The sequence below is a fragment of the Chlamydotis macqueenii genome, chromosome 6 (assembly GCF_036417535.1).
Source record: "Chlamydotis macqueenii isolate bChlMac1 chromosome 6, bChlMac1.mat, whole genome shotgun sequence".
In the NCBI taxonomy this organism is placed as follows: Eukaryota; Metazoa; Chordata; class Aves; order Otidiformes; family Otididae; genus Chlamydotis; species Chlamydotis macqueenii.
In genome coordinates this window covers 2,776,467-2,801,520 of record NC_141561.1, presented here as the reverse complement: position 1 = coordinate 2,801,520, position 25,054 = coordinate 2,776,467, and the positions used below count along the sequence as shown (strand labels likewise).

Sequence of the window (25,054 nt, the reverse complement as noted above, 5' to 3'; positions counted from 1 at the left end):
CTTCCCCCAAAATTTTGACAGGCTCATTCTTGCGTAAGTCACTTTTCGGAAGATGCAGAGACTGCCTGCTGTAGTCCTCAGCGATTTTCCTCCTTAAAATAATCCATTAAAGCAAGAGTTTGAAAAACACCATTGAGAGCAGGGCCAACATTACAGCTGGTTTGTTGCAATAAAAAAAAAAAAATCATCATGCAGCATGATGCCGTTGGTAGTCATGGTAATGCGCTCGGCTGGTACAGTGATAAGCGTGATATTATGGATGGGCCGTTAAATCTGTTCAACGGAAGAGCACGTTCTGTGCGGGCAGAGCGTTGTATGCGAAGGGAGTTCACGGTTTTAACTGGTTCTGCTGGGCTAGGAAGGATATTTTATTTATTGGTCCATTGTTCATGATTTCTCCGTTGTGTCAAGGCAGCGCGTGATCTCGATAAGGAGAGCGACTGACAGTAGTTTGCCATTAACTGCTGAATTACGATTTCTTCGGAATTGAAAGCACAGTAGTACATGTGATACCAGATAAATATCTTCAATGCTTTCCATTCCAAAAAGAAAACAGAGAATATAATTATAAAAATGTATACCTCTTGGTTCTGAGTGTATAGGTAAGTGATGGAATGTGTAGTTAAAGCAAGAACATGTTATCTCACATTTTTTAAGGAATACGAGGTCGTATCACTTCCATCAACAATTACACTTCTGGGGAAGTTAAGCCCCTTAAAATGGCTAATTTAAAAATATTGCCACTGGTGCAAACTATCTCCAAGCTGATATTAATTCTTACTTCCTGTGAGCATTGCAGTAGCTCCTGGAGGCCTTGAGCATGGATTGGTGACCTTGGGTGGTAAAAGTTGCGCAAACCATTTGAGATATCATAGTAATTACGATGCTGAAGTGATCTTTTGTACTTTCACACCTCCATAAGCTCAGGGTAAGGTGTGCAGTGAAACTTTCCACTCTCACTGGGTCTCGTTGAAAGAACTTTGCAGGTTTCTTCTGTAGAACTATTGAGTTTTACCCTTGGAGAGGATGGAAGTGGCAGAGCTTTGAGCAAGGACCTCATTACGTGACCAAGGAGTTGAATGTCAGTTTGTGGCACGGGTTTAAAAAACTTGACATGTTCCACATCTAAAAAGCAATAAAGAAAATATAAAATTAGGCTAGCTGCATTTTTATTGAGTATGCAGAAAAGTGAGAACTGAGAAGGTGGTATGTATAATTGATTGTTGAAATGTTGATTTGTTTTCAACTCTTAAAACGTTTTAATGCCTGATGAGCAAGTTCTGCACTTCTAGTTTCCTCAGTGCTTAATACACCTGACTTACTGGTTGTTTTTATTCTACAAATTCCAGCAATGTACTGTCGAGACTGTGGAAATATTGGAATACATAATGGATAGGTTCTTACAGAGAAATGCGTTGTAAAATATTATTTGCATTATCGTTTTCTAATCGGTATATTTAACTGCAGTTTTTAGGAGAATACATAGATAGTTAACATTCTTTAATCTGGTAGAAGAACTTTCAGGATCTGTGAAGACTACGATAGTTTGCTTTCAGTTTAAATTGTTTGGTTTGTGAGGAAGCTGAGCGTTATTCACAGTATGTGAATAATCACAAGGTGATTTTGTAATACCCGTTATTTTATTGCATCTGCTTAAGAATACCTGTCAGCAACACTTTTAAAAAAGGAACACAGATGAAATCCACACAGGAAAACAAACCTGCTTTCAAAAGAAAACAAAATAAAAATGCTCTTAAATAAAATACTGTAGCCCACAAAGTAATAATTTAAAAACGTATGTCCTATTCAATTTCCATTTATTTACTCCCAAAACATTTATTTAACCCTCTGAGAGAATAATCGATCTGCTTTTCCAGCGTTCTGTGTATTTCTGCTTCTCACTGCATTACAAAGACAGTTCCTTTTGCTCCACAACTGGCAAGAGAACTTTTGGCAGACGTCTCTGTCTGCAGGAGCTGGGAGCCAGCGTTCTTCTTGGGCTTTTACGGCTTTTAGTCTAACTCCTTCATCATTTTTTCATTCTACTTTTAAGAGCTTCTGATTATTAAGGATTGTTGTTTACTGAGCTAACACGTACGATGCCGTGGGTTTCCAGGATTTGAAATACCGTATTTTTATGAAACTTGGAATCAAACTTGTGATTTCCTTCTAGCTTTCAACTCCTATTCGCGTTTCTCACCAAAAGCCTCCTAACTGTCATCCCGCAGCCTGGATGCAGTAATAATGAACGGCTTCCCGGGGGAGTTTTGGGTGAGCTAGCGCGCTGTGGAAACTCTTTGGTGGCTCATCTTCTTTTCTTCCGGCTGTCATCCTTCTCCAAGCCTGAGGGAAATGCAAGCGATCAGAGTTGCAGTCCTGCTTTCCTTCCAGCGCTGCTGGCCAAGACGACTGATATGTGTAGGGGTCTTTTTCTCATCTGATGTCCACCACATGGTTTCCACTGTCATCCTGCCCTCTTTGAAAATTCTAGTAGATACAATATATGGGTCTAGATACCACTTGGAATAAATGACGGACCTCAAAAGACATCAGTCGGTTCTAGACCACCACTGCTACAGCCTGGTTTGAAAGGACAGACCTCTTATTAGGAGTCCTCTTCTCTGAGACTGCTCGTCTCCATGTTGGTGCAGCGCTCTCAGTAACAACGATGGAAATTTTCTGTGTTTTATAAAGGGGAAGAACTAAACAATTGAAATTTTGTCTTTTGGATGGGGGCCGAACGTTCAGAAGATGTCTAGCAGCGCTGTATTTTAATGAGAATGGATGTGCATGCATTTCTTCATCTGGAATGTTGGAGGTGGTGTTTTGGAAGAGATCCAGCAATCATATTCTAGCAATTCAGTCTGTTGCTGGAGATGGATTTCTTCCAGAATGCAGTTGTAAATACTGTATTGGCTACTCCCCAATTCAGGACTTCTCTGCACCAGTTCCTACTGTGGTTTTCTGTGAGGCAGATTTAACAGAAGCTGGGGGAGAACATTTCCCTCGTTTTCCTTTTCCTGATGAAGTCTGGCTGCTCATCGCCTCTTCGGCTCTTGAACTTCTCAAGTCTAGATTGAAATAAGAACACATTTTCTTCCTCCTACTCAAAATCCATCAAGATTTTTTTTTCCCCCAAGCAACAATTAATTAATTGCCCAATTAATCTGCAGAAAGGGCAAGTGTTGAATGTAGACTAAACCTCTCGGGTTAGATCTCCAGAAGCGGTGTTTGATGGGGGATAGAAATCAGAGCAGTGTTTGATGAAAACCTAGCAACAATTTTACAAGTTTGAGGTTTACTTCACACCAGATACTCTTCCGTGTGGCCATTTACCTGTGTGGAATGGAAAATAGGATCATAAATAAATTAGAAATTGAGATTAGGTCCACTTGAAAATACCAAAATTAGGTTTTATATTCATGAGAGCTTTATATATAGAACAGTCGCCTCACATCTGAATTAACAGTCTATCCATGTGCTGCCTAACACATTGAATGTGATTTCTGCTAGCGAGGGAAGCCTTTCTTAGCGACCAAGGGAAAAGCTCGTGTATCTGTCTTTCCCCTATTGCAGGAGTAAAGAGTTCCCCCAAAAAATATTGCCTGAAATGAACTCATCCTTAGAAAGCCCAGTATATCAGACTACTCCTGCAGCACAGGCTAAGCTGTGGTAGCCTGTTTTTATAGACTAGAATAGAATCACTGAGGTTGGAAGAGACCCCCAAGATGATCAGCTCCAACCATCAGCCCAACACCACCACGCCTGCTAAACCACCTCCTGAAATCTGTATCTGTACAACAGTAAGATTGTATGTGGAAGGTCGTTCTCAAGCAGGAGGAGTAGCCATCCAAAGATGTTCAGGTGTTCCCTGGCCGTCTGAAACCAGGTTACGACGAGACTGCCTCACGTTAAGTGTGTTGCAAAGTGCGGTGACGGAGTTCTGCTTCAGTAAGCGATTTTTCAACAAACATCAGTTAAGAGGCCCTTGTGTCATTTGGGTGGTCCAGCTGGTTCTTCTGTTAAAACCTTATAGGAATTACTTTGTCATGGTATTTCTTAAATCTGTAGTTAGATTTGGGGATTTTTCCTAATACTTCAATCCTTGGAGTGCCAGTTTTGGATACTGATTTAAACAAAACAAATCAAAAATTGAAAATTTCCTTTTTTTTTTGTGGGCAAGCAGGTCCCTGACGGTTAGTAACGTGTGTCACTATGAGCTCTGTAACTCACTCGTCCGTTACGAGCCTGGCGCGAGAGTTGGAAACTCTTACAAGTGGGCGTGTTTTCTTTTCTCCAGTGGAAAAAAAAAAGGGAATTTGCTTTTAGCCACAAAGATCATAAAGATTTTTCTATTCTTTTTCTCAAAATGCAGTTTAAAATATTTCGGTGATGAGTTAAAAAGAGGAAGATGTGCAGTGATATTTCAGTTTAGGTTCTCTGGGATTTATGTAATTGAATTTGAGTAGCCAGAGTTTTTGAAGTGCATGTATGAGAAATCTTTTTAACATGTTAACTTGGTAGGTCGTGTACACCTTGATGTGTAAGCACGTGCTTGAGAGAATCTCTCTTTTTTCTGTTATGTTCCACGTTGGAGACGTTGCCAGAAGCTTCTTGTCTCCACCGAAATCTGTATTTCTGAGCTGGAAGGCCAGGAGGGTGTGGGTGCCGGTTTCCCGGGTATCTCTGAGACGTTTAGCAGGCCTGGGGGTGTCAGGATACAGAGCGTGTGCCATTCCTGCCTAATCTGAAGCGTTAAACACAAACCCATGGGTGGAAATCCAGCGGGACATCTATTCTCAGTGCACGGTTGGGTTTTTGTTCCTCAAGTGCTTCCCTGGTTTTTTTGTTCCAAGCTGCTGCCTGGAGAAATGCGCTTGTCATGAAACCGCTTTTATTGCTTTGTTAACATATTTCTCAGCACAGCAGAATAGGATGGCCTCTGCCTCGTGATTACTATTTGTTCTCGCTTTACCTTTTGTTAATTTATTGTTTAATTTCCCTACTGAAATGTGATCGTGGTACCTGGAGGGAGGGTGTGAGCCTTCCTCCCCTGAGTTCAGCGCGGTGCCTCATGTGCCGTGTTAATTCTGTAGCTTTTTGAGTTGTCACGATGTTAAGGATCTCGAAAAATGGCATTTTAAGTTACAAATGGTGTAAAGATTTGATTTACCAGCTAGCAGTGGTGTCGTATATCCCTTTTCAAATAGCGTTTGGTTAGAAAAGCGGTAATTGGTGCTTTCTGAGAGGGACCTAATCGATGCCTTCTGCTCTCTGCCGTGTGAGCTGTCTTTGCAGGCCAGTTGAGAACGGAAGATGATTTTACTGCATCAGAACCGTAGTTAAGTACATCTGTAATGACACAGTTCTATACATGCAGTACATAATTTAAATACACAAAATATTCTCCAGTGCACCATTGTGAACAAAGCAGAAAGGCGTCGTTGAAGGCGATTTCACTTGCTTTAGTTCTCCTGGTCTCCTCTCGCGTGCTTTTTTGTGTATGACCGCTATCAGTTCCAGACTCTGCCTTCAGTAAAAAACAATGAATAATTTCTTTTATACTTCAGATATGGTAAAGGGGTGTAAAAAGACTCGAGCTTTATTATTCTGCCCTTCTTTCCATGTAACCTCACAGTAAATCTACCCAGTTGGCCTTTCTTTTCATGCCAAGTCATGGATATGACTAGACCACCTCAGTTATTTACTTCTTAAAATTTATAACTTCTTGGGGCTTTTTTGTCCGCTGACCTACCGTGACCATAATATATCTTGCTCATTAGATTTTATCATAGGCATCATCATGACATGTAATCATCGTCATTGTATTTTTTTTCTTCAGGATGCTTTAAATAATAATTCTCCCGAGCCCCATTAATGGAATAGAGCTGGAAGCAGGAGAGCATGGGGTTCACAGCCACGTTTTGGTCATGTACTCACACTCTTCCACCCAACGTCGTTCATGTCTCCCATTGATCCATCTTCCTAGTAGTTCATTTCACACTGCTCCACGACTAACTGTATTAAGTTATGGTTGCTTTTAGGTTTATGCTGCTCAAAATGTGTGATGGATGAAATCCTGTTCTATCCCCAGTCAAAGAAATTCAAGGAAAATACAAGTGTGTGGTTAAATCCTTTCCGATGAGCTGTGGCGCAGCGCGTAGTGTCTGAAGTAGCTGATGACAGATTCATTCATATTTTAAAAATACTCAAGTTTGGATGCTCAAAACATTTTCTTTCCCATGTGTGGGTGTCAAACATTGCTGGTTTGGATTGGCCTAGTTACTTTATAACTTGGACGGCTGTCTCCCAGCCGGCAGTCCACTGTTAACAGTTCTGTTCTTCTGCATTCCAGGGGGTTCAGGACCGTCATCGTCGATAGCCATAGCTGGCACCAGCCAACCTGCCATCACAAAGACAACATCTGTGCTTCAAGATGGTGTTATAGTCACTACCGCCGCTGGAAACCCGCTTCAGAGCCAGCTGCCCCTCGGGAGCGATTTCCCTTTCGCTGGCCACGAACACTCGCTTCATTTTCCGCAGAACAGCTCTTCAAACAACAATCTTCCACATTCTTTGAATCAAAACCTCCTCAATTCTCTACCTATCTCTTTGCCAGTGAATCAGCAACATCTCCTAAACCAGAATCTATTAAATATACTACAGCCTTCAGCAGGAGAAGGCAAGTCTGAGGTCAACCTCAACCCTTTAGGTTTTCTCAACCCGAATGTAAATGCTGCTTTAGCTTTTCTCTCCAGTGACGTGGATGGGCAGGTATTGCAGCCTGTTCATTTTCAGCTTCTAGCAACCCTCCTTCAGAACCAAGCCCAAGCAGCTGCCATGCTTCCCCTACCATCTTTCAATCTGACCATCTCAGATCTGTTGCAACAGCAAAATAACCCTTTGCCCTCAGTAACGCAGATGACAGCCCCGCCCGACCATTTGCCGAGCAATCAGTCAGAAAGCAACAGGGTGGAGACCCTTTTAACCAACCCCCTGGGCAACCCCATACCCAGCTTTTCGGGCACTGACACTACTTCTAACCCCCTGCTCCTCCCCGCCGTCTCTGGGGCCTCAGCATTAATGGCCTTGAATCCCCAGCTGGTGGGAGGTGTCCTCAACTCCGCGTCGGGCAACACCGCTAATCATCCAGAGGTTTCCATAGCCACCTCCTCCCAAGCCACCACTACCACAACCACTACATCATCAGCAGTGGCAGCACTGTCTGTCTCCACCCTGGGTGGTGGGACAGCAGTGGTGTCAATGGCAGAAACATTGCTGAACATATCTAATAATGCTGGGAATGCATCTGGTCCAGCTAAACTCAACAATAACTCTGTGGTGCCACAGCTACTTAACCCTCTACTGGGGACAGGTTTGCTTGGTAAGTTCAATTTCTTCACAGATATAAAAGGAAAAAAAAAATAAAGAGGGTTGGGGAGGGGGAATTTCGGATTCTAGTTTCTATTTTTAAAGACTCCACTTTATCATACTTTTTTTTTTTTTTTTTTTGTAAGGATTTGTATGTTACAGCTTGTTTATTGAGAAAAACCTGTTAGTGTAAGAAATTTAAAATACATTCTCATTTAATTCAGTAATATTTAATACTGGTTTTGGAAATTATTTTATATCCCATTCTTAATTCTGATGCCACCTCGACCTACTACACACACCTTAAAATTCTGTAAGCAATCGGACTTGTTTCATTTTTCAAGTAGCGGGAGCCCGGGCGCGTCTCCGGGCCGCAGCGTTTCATTTCCAGTGCGTGTGGCATCACAGGGTTAGTACGAGTGGCTGTGCGGTCGGTGCAAAACACCAAGTGCATCGTTCCAAATGAACCAAAAGCGCCAAAACCATGAGCACGCTATCCGTAAAACACTCGAACGGGTCCTCGCACAAGTTCAAAGAGGGTGGTTGCCCTTTGAGCCTTGTATTGTGTATTTGTATTTTCTCGTTTCTCTAGTTGTTTTTTTTTTTACTGGAGCTTGTAGTTTAGAAACCCAGAGTCTCTCACTTGACAAACAGCTACATCACAAAACAAGTGATTAAAAAATGCTGAAATACAAGGGGTTTTTTTCCTGTTATTTGTACCGAGAGTATGTAATGTAGTTAGTACTCGTCTTGTCTGGCCTACGTAACCTGAGAAATGGACTGGTAGGAGGAATTAAATAGTGGCAAAGACCTGAGAAGTATTTTAACGCAGTACCTCATACTTACCTACTCAATGGCCACCATGAACTGAACCCTACTTCTCGTTTTCCATGCGAAATGTGACCAACCAATGATTCTGCAAAGGGCAATTTTAAGGAAAACAGGAGATTTTAATTAAAAAAAAAAAAAACCAAACCAACGCACCCCTTAGGAAATGGATATATTTTTAAGCTTTATTATTTCATAAAATCAGGTTCAACAATGTATTTGTATTTTCATGTATACTGAGGTTTTCATGTAATACAAAATGTTAATCCAGTTGTTTCTCTAGAATGTTTAAAAAAAAAAAAAGTTTAGAGTGTTGGCTGACGTGTCTGAGAGCCAGAAAGCCTTTCCTCATTTGCAGTTAGCTCACATTATTTTGTCGTAGTTAATGAAAAACTAGTTTTGTTGGGTTCTTAAAATTATTTTTCTCTCTCTTCCCTTCTCCTCCTCCTCCCCCTCACCGCCCCAGTACTGTTTGAAGCAGTCACTCTTGGAAACTGAGTAAGATTCCAAGATGCGAATCTTGGAATCCCATTGTTCCCATCCCTGGAAACGTTCAAGCCCAGGTTGGCCGGGGCTCTGAGCAACCTGATCCGGTTGGAGATGTCCCTGCTTCTTGCAGGGGGTTGGGCTAGATGACCTTTGAAGGCCCCTTCCCACCCAAACCCTTCTATGATTCTATGAATATCGTAGAAGCTCGTGCTGCCGTACTTGGCTGTGTACCCTTCCAAAGGCCAGGACGGCCGTGTCAGAGCCCTTTAGAGAGAGTGCAGGGAGATGGGACAGGTGAAAGAAGCAATACAGACGAAGTGGAGGAATAAAGAGTGGGAGACACGTGCCTTGAGGACCATTCTGTAGAAGATTGAAGGGAAAAAGTGTTGTTTTACCGAGGCGTTTGCTTAGCAGTCAGTTAAAATTTGAGTCGAGGGAATTCCTCCTGACTGCTGAAAACTCTCCTGACTTACGTTTCCCTGTGTTTGAATTACAGGTGACATGTCATCTCTAAACACTACTTTGAATAACCATCAGCTGAGTCATCTGCAGTCGCTGTTAAACAACAATCAGATGTTTCCTTCAAATCAGCAGCAACAGCACCTTCTCCAGGGGTATCAGAACATGCAGGGCTTTCAAGGCCAGCCCCCGATTCCGAGCCCAGCTAACAACCCGAACCCCATGGCGTGTCTGTTCCAGAATTTCCAGGTAGAAACCAAAATGAAATCAATATTTAAACAAATACGCAACTCTCAGAAGGTTCAATTACATCCTCCGTAGTTGGATTTTTACTTTTTCTGAGTGATTAAGGCAATATGATATACAATTCCTTGCCTCTTTCAGTAGGTTTTGGATTTTGCAAATCAGTAGCATTTGTTACTGAAATTTTATGTCTTCTTCCTCAGAAATGGGGTATAGTTTCTTTGGAAAGAGTTACGCCGCGTGTATCAGAAAAAAAAAATAGGCTATGTATGTTCTGACAATTACTATACATTTTTAGCAAAACTATTTTCCATTCTGCAGAAATTACAATAAATTCCCGTTTAGACTGCTCTAATGGTTCAGTGGTGAGACATAAATACTGATAGCGCTTTACGGTAATTAAAAATGTAATAAATTGTTGTAGGTGACCGTGTGTACCAGTCCTCTTCTATTCCCGCTGAAATTGAATGGAAGAGCTAGCTGTGGTGTGGATTTTGTAGACTGAAGAAAACAGGCGTTAGAGTGAAAATACAATGAGAAACTGCAAAAATGATACCGAAGTAGACAATTCTTCATAATGCAAGGTGAACTATCCAGCTAGCACACTGACAGGAAGCATAGCAACTCAAAGGGGTAATAAAAGCAGAGTTACAGTACGTATTTCTCGTTGTTCAGTATTACCGTGGCTGCTGCAGAACTCGAGGCGTGGCGAGGGAAGCGCGCGGGTAGTGCCGAGTGCTTTTACCCTTGCGGAGGGAAAGCGAAGACGTGTCATTTTCTCAGCGTAGACGTTTCACTGCCTTTGCAAAATCGCAGCCTCTACCCGCCCATTACCTCTCCTTGGTTATCTGTGAATTTTGGTAGCTTTATCTCCGTATTTTTTGCTTCTCAGTTACGTAAGCAGTCATGGTAAGTATTTAAAGGAGCTCTTGGAAATACGTTGCCCGTGGTTTTTACAGTTTTTTGTTACAGCACTATTATTGCCGTCGCCTTCACTGCCTACGTGTGTGACAAGAAATATAAATATAAATATAGTTACGTTCACCTGAAGGTGGCGGTTTAGCGTGGCGGTGCCCGACATGAGAGCTGCAACGCGAAGGGATGCAGGTGTGGTTCACAAGGGACTGAAGTAAAAAGAGATCCCTCGAGGGAAGCAGATAACCAAAAGGGAAAAAGTAGAAACGTTAGCCATTTCCGAAAGGACAGTGGTGGCCTACGTACCAGAAACTGAGCGAGGAACGTGCAAGGAGCCCAGAGGAACAGCTGGTAGAGAGGAAAGAAGAAAAATTAGGATCTGGGAGGGAACGAAAGAGAACTGAGAACAAAAATACTGACCTTGGTGGTGTTTAGGGCTTGAGAGAAAAAAGGAGGGTGCTGTACTTCAATCTGAAGAGGAGATCCCTGCAAAGCCTCTGAAGGAGAGGACAGTGTAGTCTTAGCAGTGTGTGGTAGGTTGTATCATTTCGTGCAAGGTGTCTGTTTTGATCTGCGAGGCAAAGCCTAAGAGCCAGTGGTTTTGTTTTCCTCTGAATTCTGCTTTTTTTGTTTTCTGTCTAGCTTGTTCAGCATTAAACTTTGTAACTGATGTATGACCAAAATACAATTATGTGCTGCAACAAGTAGTCACCCTGGCCACCATCCTGATTCTTTAATTAAAATGAAACAGAGTTTGTCTATTGCAATGGAACTTCAGGTAGAATAGCAATTTCCATCTTTTTCTCCGCTTTTTCCAGGTGAGAATGCAGGAGGATGCTGCTGTCCTGAACAAAAGAATGATCACTCAGATGGGAATGGCACCGGTTCCCGAGAGCTCCAACACTATGCTTCCTCCTTTCCAAGAACCATCTTGTGATTTGCAGCAAAGAACCGAACCATCTCTCGGACAACAGGCAAAGGAGAACCTCAACGTCGCTGCTCAGGGTGATACGTCGGTGGACGCTATCTACAAAGCGGTTGTAGATGCTGCGAGCAAAGGAGTGCAGGTGGTAATCACCACTGCCGTTAGCAGTACAACACAAATGAGTCCCATTCCAGCTTTGAGTGCCATGAGTGCCTTCACAGCCTCAATTGGTGACCCGTTAAATCTTTCTAGCGCTGTCAGTGCAGTAATCCATGGGAGAAACGTTGCCGTTTCTGATCACGAAGGTAGGATAAGGAACGCTAGAGGAGCACGGATACTGAAGAATTCAGAGCACGGTAAAAATTCCAGTGAAGGGGATGGGTATGAATATTACAAATCAACGAGCTGTAACACACCCAAAAAACAGTGGGAAGGGGAGCAAAGTCCCGTCGGTGAGATAAGCAGATGGAAATGTGATGAGTTTCTAGACCACTCTACCCACATCCATAGTAGTCCTTGTCACGAAAGGCCCAATAACATCTCCACGCTGCCGTTGTTGCAAGGCGAGCAGCATCAGATACTGTTGTCACAGCGGAACTGTCAAAGCGATAAAATGTTGGAGGAGAATTTCAGGTATAACAATTACAAAAGAACTATGATGAGTTTTAAGGAAAGACTGGAGAACACTGTGGAACGATGTGCACACATAAACGGAAACAGGCCTCAGCAGAACAGAGGATTTGGGGAGTTGCTGAACACTTCTAAACAAGACCTGGTTCTGGAAGAGCAATCTCCAAGTTCCTCCAATAGCTTGGAAAGTTCGTTAGTTAAAGACTATATCCATTACAATGGAGATTTTAATGCCAAAAGCATTAACGGGTGTGTGCCTAGCCCTTCGGATGCTAAAAGCATCAGTAGTGAAGATGACCTAAGGAACCCGGATTCCCCTTCTTCCAATGAGCTGATCCATTACAGGCCGAGGACGTTTAACGTTGGCGACTTGGTCTGGGGCCAAATCAAAGGACTGACTTCATGGCCTGGAAAACTAGTAAGAGAAGAAGACGTTCACAATTCATGTCAACAAAACGCTGAGGAGGGGAAGGTATATTTATATATATATGTGCATATCTATATACACCTGTACCTCTGCCCTTACACGTGTGTAGCAAAACTGTCCCGGTCCATTCTTTTTTTTTTTTTCTTTTTCTCTTATTTTACTAGTACAAATTGCTTTTTTTTTTTTTTTTTTGTCATAGCTATAGCTTGCAGAACTGAATTTTTCCCATAGTTTTCTAATGAGAAACCTCTACCAATGCCATGAAACATGACATTTTGGCCTGGTTATGCTTTACTAATTTGTGCACAAAAGAGTTGCCACACAAAAAAAAAATGTTGTTAACAAGAAATTGTTTAACTTACAGTGTGTATTTAGTTGAACTTCTGGCTGCGTCCAAAGAAACTGATAACGGAGATCTCTAAAAGTGTTGAAAACTGCAAAAAGGAAAGCTGATCTAATCAGACTGAGGAGGCTGTAATAAGTAAAGGCTTGCTGATTGACACGTAGACTCATTAAGAGGAAATGCATGCACGTTTTCACCTTCAAAGGAGGTTTTGGACATCTTTTAATAGCGAGGAAAGCGTTCCAGTTCATTCTTTCATACTCAAATCCTCTTTTTTTGGTCAGCAAATCATACACTTGTCAGGGAGTATACAGAAAATACAGTTACAAAGGAGTTACTGGTTATTTTATTATGATAAGTATTTCTAATTCTTGTCTCCACTGCTCATATAACATTATATTTTTGTAGTTCCTATAAAACATTTCATATCTTCCATATAGGAGCTTTTTGAGCTGGGACTCGGTAGCGTAACCAGTGCTGGCCTTCCTGCAGGTCGTGGTCGTAGAGTTACTGGAGGCAATTTCCCCAAACAGTCCGGCAGGTCTGAGATGAAGCGGTACTGTAAATAACTGGCGCAATGCTTGGCCAGAACGGTTTCACCCCAGCTGGAGAGAACTTGAGAACCTCTCTTTCCAGATGGCTTCTCTGTTGCTCTCCGTAGAAAAGTTTCAAAGAGCTCCGGTCTGAACACTCGGAACGGAAGTATTGACTTTAGAGAGACCAACCTGCTTTCCTAACAATGTTGGAACGCTTGAGAGCTCGCTCCTTGGAAAGGTTAGGTCCCCAAGTTACCAGTCAGTTTATAAAGTGGAGGCAAATGAGAGAGACCGCAAAGTAGAAAAGATTAAACAAAACAGGAAAAAATCGGGAGGTGCGCAATATCACTGTCTCGTATGGATTACAAGGGCAGTAATTGCACTGCGCGTCTGTTCCAAGTATTAACCTCACAGAATTGTGGATCCAGATCTATCCGACTGGTTTGATGCATTTTCAGAGCGTATTTTTTATGACGTTTGTAAAGGGGTGACATTTTTTTCCTTCTTCATTCCTCAGAGTTTTATGAGTTTACTCCCCAATTTCTGCTCTTGTGCAAACCTGCCTTCCTTAATTTTCTGTCTCTATGTACGTTGCGTAAGCATTGTGTGCTGTCATACTCAGTGGCACAGATTTTCTTGTGTACAACTACGGGGAAGCAAACTGGAAATGCAGACGCTGCAGCTCGTGCAGTACTGGCCAAGGCACTTGCGGAGGCAGCAAGAGAGACTGTTCAAGTTCTTCATCAGGAAATCCCACGGCGTGGATCCACCTCTCACATCACAAAGCCTTTTAAGTTAATAATAATAATTTTAATTTATTTTTTTTTTAAGTACGTCTGAATTTCTCCAGCAAGAAGTACGGAGTGAAGGACCGTTCCAAAGGTCAGGGGTTGAGATTGAAAAGTGGGATGCAGGGCAATACCAAAGAGGTGAAGATGTGCTGTCTGCTAGCGGTGTTTCGGGTTGAAAACAGGGAGGAACGCCCCTGCGCAGTGGCAGTCCGCACACGTGTTCAGACACTCCTGGAGCATGTGGTACAGCGACATTCTTCAGATGTTTGGGCAGCCTGCTCTGAGGAAAAGGAGAAAGAAAACGAGAAAAAAACCCCACAAAACAAACAAAAAAAAAAACCCTGCACCACACCAAAAAAAAAAGCCAACCAAACCTTGAAAATCAAAAATAAAACCTTGTAAATCAAATGGTCCTCAGAAATTCTGCACATCAGAAAAGTCCTGGCAAGTGGCAATTCGTGGTGAGAGTCCCTAGCAGCAGTTCTGAGAGTTGTGTTTTCTGCAGAGCTTTCTTCAAACGGCCTTTAAACTATTTGTATAACCAAGTGTTAACCTTCGATACTGTGACGTTAGTTTTGCTGTGCCGGTGGGGTTTCACGGCGCTTTATATACTCTCTGTCCTTTATCTCGTGCATAGTCTGAGTTTTGTTTCCGTGTGAAAGACTTTGGGTATGAAATGTAATAAGGCTTCTGTTTGAAGAGCAGCTGGGACGGTGTTTCCCTGGCAGGAGAGGGAGGAATATTGCACCTCTGTTTCCTAACGAACGCTTGCTTTTTGGCTGTCGGAAAATTAAAGAGGAACCCAAGGGAATGGCAGCAGTAGCAGCAGCAGTTTCGGAAACGGGAAGAAGCAAGGCTGAAGCTCCGTGCATCCTGAACCGGAGGATGTGTATTTCATTCAGTAATTAATTAGATTATGATCCAAAGCGAATCACCTCAACAGGGACAAGGTTTTCAGAGCAGCAGTGCAGAAGCCGCCGGGTTTGCGTGAGCAGTAGTTACTGGTTTCAGTGCGTTTCACAGGAATTCTTACGGGGCGAGTTGCTCACAGTAGGACCTTCCGCCAGTTAAACTCGGTTTTTAAACTGAGCTTTTAGAGTTCTACAGATAACAACAGGTGTGATGTATCGGTGGCCTGAAAATCCCGTTTGTGTGTATTATGTAACGTTGTCATGGTTTATTGTGAATGGACATGGATAAGGAACAACTTCGTTTCTTTTTAGCTGGTTTTCATTCTATAGAATGATCCATTTCATGCAAACAGAAATCTTGCCTCCCCGTGTGCAGATTTCCCCAATAATTACTCTCGCTTGTCGGTTCCTGAACGAGCCGCGTCCCCGATTTCATTGTCAGATGCGTGAGTTCAAGACGTGAGATTTGGTCCAAACGTGCGTGCTACGTTAGGCCTTATTGCCAGCGGTTTTCACAACTTGCTCACTCATTAACTTCTCATTGTCATGCCTAAAATTCAGTTAGATCATGCAAATTGTAAATGATTTAGTAATTGAAAGATAAGGTGTAAAGGGAATTTGCATTTATTTTTCAGATTGTGTATAGGCATGCTTAATAAATTATATTTATAGACATAATTTTCCTTGTGTCAGAAGCCAGGCTGTAATTTTAATGAAGCAAACTCTCTGTAAAGTTCTTGTTAAGCTATGCAAAGATTAAAAAACAAGTCAAGCCAAATGTAGCAATACTGAGAAAGAAGAAGGAATTTATCCGTCTCTTTTCTTTGAACTGATGTGCTTAACTGCCTCTTTTTTTTTGTTTTTCCAAGCAGAAATGACTGAGCCAAATCAAAATAATACGCAGAGTTAAGTGGACTAGTGTTCTGAGAATGCAAACGATGAAGTCATGTAGATTATGTAATTAATTTTCTTTCGTGGTTTTTGTTTATACTAGCACGAACTGGTCCCTACCCAGTGGGGCCAGTGTTTATATGCAGCAGTTTATATACAGATTGCTCAAAAAGTGATAATTCTGCTCGATTTCACGAGAACTCAGATTTCCAGTTAAATACTGGCTCAGCAACGCTGTTGAGCCCGTGCTCGTATTCATTCCTGACTCAGCAGATCACTAAAGTACGTGCTTAAGTCCAACAAAATTTAAAAGACCGTTCTCAGGACCGATAAATTAGCTGGCTAAAGCCAGGTCTCGTTAAGACTCGTAGTTCTTAACGCATAAACAAAGCTGTTCAGCCTGCCCACCCCCCTTTTAAGGCCGTAGGGCTTTAACGTAAGCGCGTGCTGTGGCTCTCTGAGGCGGGGATGGATTTGGAGGTGCCGTTAGCGGCGTTGCTGAGGCTTCATCCAGAAATCCGAAGTGACGTGAAACGCTTTTGTGTTGACGGCGTCTGAGAGAACTCTGTTGTGTACCAGGCAGCGTGGTATTTAAACGCCTTCCAGGTGGTCTCCAAGGTGTAAAATACATTTGTAAAATGTGAGCACAGAGCATGAGACTGAAACAGCGGTGGTCATATAAATAATGCAGAGGCAATGTTTAAAATATATTATTTTCCTTCTGAGTTTTGTTTTCTTAAGTGGTTTTGGGTTTTGCATTTCTGTTGCTAGCGGTGTGGACATCTAGAGAAATTATAATGTGTTCACGTACGTAGGAGAGGGCGCGTGTAGCCCTACGGTGATTTGTTTTTGCCGGGAAGGCTGATGTCCGAGGGACGCGGTGAGGGTTAGGCTCCGTGACGATGCGTGTCGCGCAGTGAAGTAAAAGCGGTGTTTGGTAATTGCAGGTCTGGGTAATGTGGTTTGGTGTTCATACCTTCACTCAGGTGGAGCCGGAGAAGTTGAAGACACTAACGGAAGGTCTAGAAGCTTACAACCGAGCCAGAAAAAGGAACAGAAAGTGAGTAAATGCTCCTTTCTTTACTCTTTAAATGGAATAATTAAATTATTTTCCTTCCTAGGACTCTCGTCTTGGGGAGCTTAGCAGATCGAAAGAGTTAATTTTCTGAATCCCTTGTGTTGGTTGTGATAATCATCCGAGTTCTTTGATATCTGCATTTTTACTGCATCTCCTGATATTTACAGTAGCCTTTGTGAAATGTCAGCCTACGTGTTTGAGCTTTCATGTGTAGGATTTCTAATTTCCAGCAAAAAAAAAAAGTTATTACATCACAACTGTTCTGACCAAATAACGCTTTTCACCGAGATCTGCCCTTCTTATCTCTTCCCTCTCCCTCTGGCAGCTGCTGCTGCGGGCAGAGCACGGGTTTATTCCGATAAATCCAGTTTATTTCCCGTTGCTGAGAAATGTTTCGGAATCTGTGAAGTCTGGCTGTATTTAAGCAGAGAAGGGGCTCAGCGCAGAGCTTTCCTCCCTCACTTTAAATCTGTGTGAGAATTTGAAGTCAGCTTGCGATTCTTGTCTTTAGCACAGTGAACACGGGCTTAAAGCAATTAAATAATTATTTGTCTTCAGCTCCTTTTAAGGTGTAAGCTTCTCTTCTATTTATATGCCACGCGGTGCTTAAGAGAAATATTTTTTATGCCAATGAGACAGCGTTGGTGGTTGTTTTCTCCAAGAAATCTCGTACTGGAGGTTAAGGATGTGTGGTGAGAAGGTAGAAGGGCTTTTGGCAGCTCCCCAGTTACCCGCTCGTGTCCCTGAGGCGAAATACGTGACTGGAGGAAGGTGACACCAGGAGCAGATGGAAAGAGGTGTCAAAGCTGAAATAAACAGCACAATTGAAGAAAAACTCCCATCTTCTGTTTTGTGTTTCTATCTTTAGCAGACTGCAAGGAATTGTCTGCGTGTCCACCGCATCCAGTGGCCTTTTTTTGAGGTGCTCTGGTTCTGGCCCATTGCTTGCCCGTAAGGAAACGTGAGGGATCGAATGGCCCGGACACCCTGGAGCGCCTGGCTGCCCCTTTCCGAGGGCTGCTTTACAGCGGGCGGGTTTTTCCTCCACGTTTCTGCTTGTACTCATTTCATATTGCGAATCTTTTGGCATTTCTTCCTCTTCTACCTGTGTGCTATTTTAAATTTATTTGAGGAGTTATTAATCTCCTTACGGTCTCCTCTCTGATCGATGTCTCCGTAGTATCTTGTTACGCGCAAGTCCAGGTTTTTTAAAAAAACATTCAGCATTATTTATAACTGCTACGTGTAGAATACTCCTGTTTCTGTTTCCTGCCTGTGTGAGTACTCAGCACTTACGCATCGTTGTAGACTTCCGTAGTAAAGAAGACACGGGTGAAGAAACCCATGAGGAATTTATCTTGAGAGAACATGGACTAGCATCACACAGGTCTAGCTTTTTCAATTTTTTTGTGCAATTCATGCCCTGGCATAGCTCGGATGAGCAACGCTATACGGTGTTAGGGGGGTATCTTCCTGTGAATAACGAGTAACGGACCCTCCGATGTCCCGCCTCGGATCTCCCAGCTGTACTGATGGCTGTGGCAATCATTTTGCTGAGCTAGCGGGATGGAGTTACCGTCGAGCAATGCTGCTCACGGCGTTCATCTGCGCTACTTCCTTGTCAGTCCTTGGCCAACGCTTTTAGCTGCTATAAATCTCTCAGTCCCAGGGAAGAACGTCGTGGCTGACGTGATGATCTTCCTTTCTTTGTTAAAAGAGAAGGGTTTTTTTAGAAAGCGTCTCCTGTGAAGGATGGTCCTGGTGACCCAACCAGCAGTGCCAGCTTGGGACCCGTCTCTGCCGTAATCTTCCCTCACGAGGCGAGCGGCTCTCTTCCTCCTCCCCGCGTTTCTGCATCTGCGTAGCAGGGATAACGGTACTTCCTAGCTCCCTGAGGATACTGTGATGGATGCTCGTAACGCTGTCTCTCATCTCGTAGCCAGATGTTTGTCTTCAGGTTTATTGCTCTTCTGAACGTACCTACTCAGTGGAAGTCAAGAATGGACCAGCCTTTCGAAACAGATTTATATCTATACACACCTGCTTTTAAGGACAGATCCTCAACGAGCCATCAGCAGACGGTAGTAAACTAATTCCATTTTGTGCTGGGGGTAAGAGGAAAACTTTGCAGCTCGCACACTGACTTTTTGAGAAGACACCAGCGTGCGTATTTAGTCCTTTGTGGAAGTATTGCCGAAACGAAACCGCGTTTACAAAGCGAATGCAGCGCGTAACACGGAGCGGGACGCGGGCACTGCGGCGTCAGTAACACTTGAAGTCTTTCAGACGACCCAGAGTAGCTGGAGCACTCCGCGTCCGCTCCTCGTCGCACCCCTGGGAGTCTGGCCCTTCGCTAACCGTTCTAAAAAAGATGGCACTAGGTGCTGCGTTGCCGGGAAGTACTCCTGCTTTTATTCGTGGGCGTCATCCGTCTTGTGGATATTGTGACTGACCTTACAACTCGTTGAGGTGCTGGCTTTAATTATTCTTCTATAATTAGAACACAAGGCTCTAGTTTGCATAATGTTGTGTGTAGCTCTGATCCTGCTATCCGAGCTGTAACAAGCTGGGAGGCTCTACAGGCAGAGTACATCTGATGAGTTCACGTGTTTATGATGAAGTTATTTTACCTGGTTTTTTTTTTCCTGTTACTAAGAATTACTGATGGCATTATTTATTTTTTTTTCTTCCTAGAAGTGGAAAGCTAAACAACCATTTAGTAGAAGCTGCTATACACGAGGCCATGAGTGAGCTAGACAAAATGTCTGGGAATGTAAGTCTCTTCTCACCTTCGCAATAATCTGCTTTTTCTGGGTTTCCGCGTGTGCGTCAGTTGAAGACTGGGAGTGTTGGTTTGGGCTTTCTAACATTTTGTTTCCGCTTTCTTAAATAATGTGGCATTTTCAGTGTTTCTCCTGCATTAAAAACTGTTTGCAAATGTCTGATCATTCTGCCAAATAGGAAAAGTTGCAGAATTTTAGTAGTGTTGCCAATTATATTATTTTTTTACAATGAGAAGTTCCTGGATGTACTCTTAATGCAGCCTGATACTGTTTGGCTGGGTTCCAGTCCCGCTCAAATCCCAGGGGTTTTCTCTGGCCAGTGCCACAACATGAGGCTCATTTGTTTCTCAGTTTGAGTAGCCAGATATTGAAACCACGTTTAAAATAGCACTTCGAGAAAAAGATTTTATTTTTGTTGACTTTTACAAAATGGGGTTGAGCTTTGATTTAAAACGACGCGTGTTTTCCTCTTGCCTGTGGAAGGAAAAGGGAAGCGGGATCTGGGTGTAGGTCTGATGGGAATAAACAGGGGGTGTGTGTGTGGCACACACATCTTCCGTGCCCGTTTGCCACCACTTCTGTTTGGACTGGACCACTCTGCCGATACCCCTTTTTATTTATTTATTTATAAATCCAGAAATACTAAAATCTGTACGCTAGGTGCGTTTTAACTACGATAGAGACTGGCTCAGGGGAAACTGTAATTGCATTTGCGGAGCTGGTTGTTCCGTGATGCAGACAAGCTGAGGTACCAGCACGCGTGATGTTGATTGATATTTTAATTATCTGGTCACAAAATTTGTGATCAAGGTTTATTTCCGTAAAGATTGTGATTCCTAGAAACGCTCACAGGGAATCAGTGGTTTTCATTTGAGTGACTTGCATTTTTTTCAGCTACTGCTGTTCAGACATCAGCTACACTTTAAATGAAAAGCGTGTGCAAACAAGATAATTAGCTCAAAGCATTCATTCCAGTTTGATTTAAAAGAGCCAATAAACACGTAGCGAATGTTAGTGGGCTGCACGAACCCAGGGCAGACCCTGGGAAATCATTCAGCCGCGTTGCTGAAGGAAGCGTTGCCGTTGCCCGGCTGCTCTTCCGGAGCCGCAAACTCCTCTTCCCCGAGCAGCAGCTCGCGGCCGCCGACAGATGGTGGTGGTACCCTGCGCCAGACGCCGGCGCTGCCGCCGCGCCTCCCAGCTCTGCTGTGGTTTTTACCGGGCGGGCGGTGATGAGAAACAGTTTCACACTCCAATTAATCTCCCATTCAGCTCGAAATTGAATATTTCCTTTTAAAAATGAAATGAAGACAGGGTTTGCTAACCATTGCTGTCCTACCGCAGGCCTGCATGTGACTTCTCTTCTTTTTCCCCGTTAGCAATATTTTCTCACCACCTCCCTCTCACTTATTGATCTTTCATGGTGATGTGTAACGGTTTGTCTCGGAGAATTTGAGATAATGGCGCTTTTGGGTTCGGTTCCCGGTCATGCCGTGTCGGGATTACTACGGCCAGGACCTCTCTCTGAGGTAGCAGAGGTTTGAGATGCAGTATCACCTTTTCCTCCCCAGTGCCTTAACGTTCTTGAATTTCCTTTTAATTCAGAATTCCGTGTAGACATGAAATAGTCCGAACCATTTCAGAGCAGCACCTCAAGCAATCCTGTAGCTCGTTAATTACTGGCTGGTTACTTCAACCAATATTGCTTGCTAACTTCTAAATATACTTATTTTTAGGTCCACCAAATCCCCCAGGGAGACAGACAAGTGAAGCCTCCAAAGCCCAAGAGGAGGAAGATCTCTAGATAACATTGAATGTCTTTGTTACTGGTCCGGTCCTTATCGACACGAGCGTGCGCACGGGTCTGTGTGTAGGTATTGGCATGGGCGTGGTGATATCAATATTTATGTGACGACAGACAGACGCCATCCCAGGGCGCTGCGCGGAGTGGTGGTACAATATTGTGGATGACGAGGAGGGGCAGCGGTTGCTGGATAAGCCAATCAGAAATCTCGGAAGGTTGCAGTAACAATGTCAGATGATTACTGAATTTTTTTTTTTTTTCTATGATACTAAAATTGTGATTATAAGAAATAGTCCAAATGTTTCTGAGAAATTTTCCTTGTGTATATAGATACTACAGAATTTCATGGCGATACCTGCGGTGTAAATATTGTACAATATTGTCATGTACAAGCGTACCTAATGCACACTTTATCTTTTATTGTACAAAAAATAGTGTACAAAATTCTTTGGTTTCTATTGAGTACACATACGAGAGACTACCAGTGTAAAGTGATAAATAAAAATACAGCCTAAATGCTTTTATATGATAATGTAAAAGATGCTGGTTTTGTATTTGGCAGCAGAGAGGAGGCACGACTCTGTAATAGCGTCACGGTGACACGCGCTTCACGCCACTGAGTGTCCGTCGCTCCTGCCTGTCTGGAACGAACCTTCCCTGGCAGCGCTGGCCTCCGTCAGGGCTCCGTAGGGAGAGCGCAGCGTTGCAGATTCCGATCGGGGCGTGGGATCACGGCTCTAATTAATAACTGAAAGGCTGCAACCGTCGGTTGCGTTTTTAGTTACTTAACTTTTAAAGTAGAGTGCTGTAGATTTTATTAAAAAGGAAAAAAAAAAAAAGTAGATGGCCTATTTTAGTCCAACATCTCTGTAGGTAGAGTTTCACAGCCACCTGATAAACTCAACAGCTTCTATCCCCCGTAACGTTGGCCCCTCAAAACCCCTGGATTTCTTCGCTTAAATGATCTAACGTCGTTAACCATCGTGTTTCCTCCTAAGGGGCAGAGGCCCTGCTTTGATAACGCGATCGGCATTGGTGACGGGCTGGTTTTGCTGCGCAGCATTCGGCAAAGCAATGCCAGTATCCATCTCGCAGTATTAAAACAAAAAAAAAAAAAACCAAGGGTGGCTTACAAAACTATTAGCAACAGTAATTTTTATCAGTATTATGTAACATATCAGATTTATTTTATTTAAAAAGAATTATTTATACCATTAACAGATTCTTATATATATGAATGTGGCTGAGATGTGCAGGTTAAATCTATTAACCAAATTATTTATGTTATATGAAGTGAGAAATGTGAAACATATGTAGAAAAAATTAATACACGACAGATTTAAAAGTCTAAAGCTATGAGCCATTATAAAATTAACAAACGGAAGTGTAGCACAACATGATTTCCATTTTATTTCATTTTTCTTTTTAACACGGATGGCGGTGATGGTGGTGGAAGCAATGACATCCTCTGTCTTCAGGGCTTCCCGAAATAACTCGCAGTTCACCATTCCCGGTCCCGGGGCGGAGTCCGTAAGCCCCGCCTCTTCGGCCGGGCCCACCGCTTACCTCAGATTTCCTTTTTTCCCCCCGAATCTCGCTCCCTAGCTAAGGACTGGCAGCGATCGGCCTCCTGGGAAGCTGGCGGTGTGGCCGCTCTCCAGATCCCCAGCGCCAGGATGGCGAGCCGCTGCTCCCCTTCGCGTCCGCCCTGCCCGAGTCCCACACTCCTCTATCTGAAGGACGTGCCCGACACCAGGCGTCCCCGAGGGCGACGGGACCCGGCGGCGTTCCCGGCCTCGGCTCTCGCGTGCCAGGGCACGCGGCTCTACCTCTGGGCTCGCCCCCGGGCTCTCTCCTTGCCCCAGCCCCAGCGATCGCGGTGGCTGCGCTGGCTCCGGGGCCCGGAGCCTGGAGCCCTTCCTTCCGCGCGGGGAAGGTTCATTTGTCTTCTCCGTATAACGCCACGGTCCTCCATGCGAGCTCGTGTGAAGCGATTGATTTTATTCAATTTTAATTTTTTTTATCTGAAGGGGGGGGAGGGTGTAGTTTAGCCCACGTTTTTCTGTTCCCAGTTGCTGTGTTCGTTTCAAGAGTCGCTGTTGTCCGTTTCCCACGCCAGCCCGCTGCCGTGTGCCCGCCCGGCGTTCCGTTCATCACGACGCGCGCGCGTGGGCGAGCGCCTGGCGCGGTTCAGTTTCCTCCTCCCTCTGCTTTGCGTCCCAGAGCGGAGTTTGTGTCGACCGACCCTTCTTTTGGCGTTTGAGCGGAGTAGGTTTGTGCTTTGTCACCGGTGTGTGCTTCCCATCCGTAACCACGTCGAGTATTTCTGTGCACTGGGTTTCGTCGGTTGGTAACGGCGTTGATGTGGGTGCTAGCAGTAGTTTGTTTCAGTCCATACCGATTTTTTTTTTTTTTCTCTTTTAGAGGTTTTTATGGTTTCATGTAAGCAGTTGATGTAAATATTGTGAGCGTTACAGGTCATGCGGTGTTGTAACATTTTAAAAAATGTTGCACCTACGTTACGATTAAAAACCTGGTCACTCCTACTTGAATTTTGCCCATAGAGCCATTTCTTTCTCTGAGCATTAAAGCATAATCTACTTTTTTGATGGAGGCCCAACCCTTCTTTCTACCTTCTTATTTTTTGTTTAACAAATCTCTATTTTTTCTAATAGAAGACTTAAAAATGAAAATTTTAAAAATACTTTTTGCCTACTTTCTAATTTAAGAGAGAATTCCTATATTTAAAAGGTGGGGGAAAAAAAAAAAAAAAATTACTCCATTGTGGAAAGTGGAAGAACGCTTTCATTTGTCATTCATGTGGCACAATCACACCAAACCGAAGCGGCTGAGCAAAGCGAGCCCACGACGTCAATCAGGATCTCGGTAGCGTAGGGAACCACAGGATTCTTCGAGGATGTAAAGTGTTACGGATTCTTGTCTATTTATTTATTTATTTGTTGTGCTTTCGGTTGCGAAGTGGGTGACAATGTGGTTGAGTCATTCAGACGACATTCCAATTAAAGGAAATATTCCTCTTTCTATTATGGTGCATTTTGTGAACACCATAAAAAAAAAAAGTATTTTCATTTATTTCAATGGATTTTCTTCATATTTTCACTTAGGACAAAACATTTGGCTGGTGTCAGCTGCAAAAATAATATACACATGATTTAAAAAAAAAAAAAATTAAAAAAAACACCCCACCTCTGGCGCCCCAGGCCTATTATCCTCACCGTCTAAGGTTTTAGGGGTTAAAAAGAACGTGGAAGTGTCTCCTAAATCAGCTTTGCAGCAGGTTTGTAAGTAATGCGATATCCTTTTGGAGTCCCTGCGTTTGGTGGAGTAGAGATATTAGAGGGCTCGTGGTGGACTGAATTACCTTAGGGCTGCGACCTTCTTAGCTGCAGTTTGTATTTTGCTATGTAGGGCTGTGATGTGAGAGTTCCAGAAGAGCAGTAGCATAAAAGTGCTTTTCTATTTTTAAAAAAAAAAACCATTCTAGTCTTACTAAGAATTAGAGATTTTTTTAATATCAGTTTTGTAATTTTTGATAAAGCTGTCAATATTATGATTAAATCACCAGAAAAAAAAGTTCCTGTGATGTTCTCTTCGGGGCAGGGACTCTGT

General features: G+C 43.3%; 1 protein-coding gene across 9 annotated transcripts in view; it reads left to right on the top strand.

Moving 5' to 3' along the window:
- The window catches only part of MBD5 (methyl-CpG binding domain protein 5), a 132,992-nt gene extending 108,526 nt beyond the window's left edge, over positions 1-24,466 (top strand). For 5 of the 9 annotated variants that reach the window (XM_086750317.1, XM_086750318.1, XM_086750315.1 and 2 more), the window contains 6 exons: positions 6,356-7,384; positions 9,185-9,396; positions 11,124-12,332; positions 16,707-16,819; positions 19,532-19,610; positions 21,357-24,466. In XM_086750317.1, coding sequence (XP_086606443.1) covers positions 6,356-7,384; positions 9,185-9,396; positions 11,124-12,332; positions 16,707-16,819; positions 19,532-19,610; positions 21,357-21,428 — 2,714 coding nt within the window. In that variant the 3' untranslated portion in view covers positions 21,429-24,466. The remainder of the gene's footprint in view (positions 1-6,355; positions 7,385-9,184; positions 9,397-11,123; positions 12,333-16,706; positions 16,820-19,531; positions 19,611-21,356) is intronic. The other 4 variants (XM_086750324.1, XM_086750323.1, XM_086750320.1 and 1 more) reach the window with 4 other exon arrangements.
- Positions 24,467-25,054: the final 588 nt, after the last annotated feature.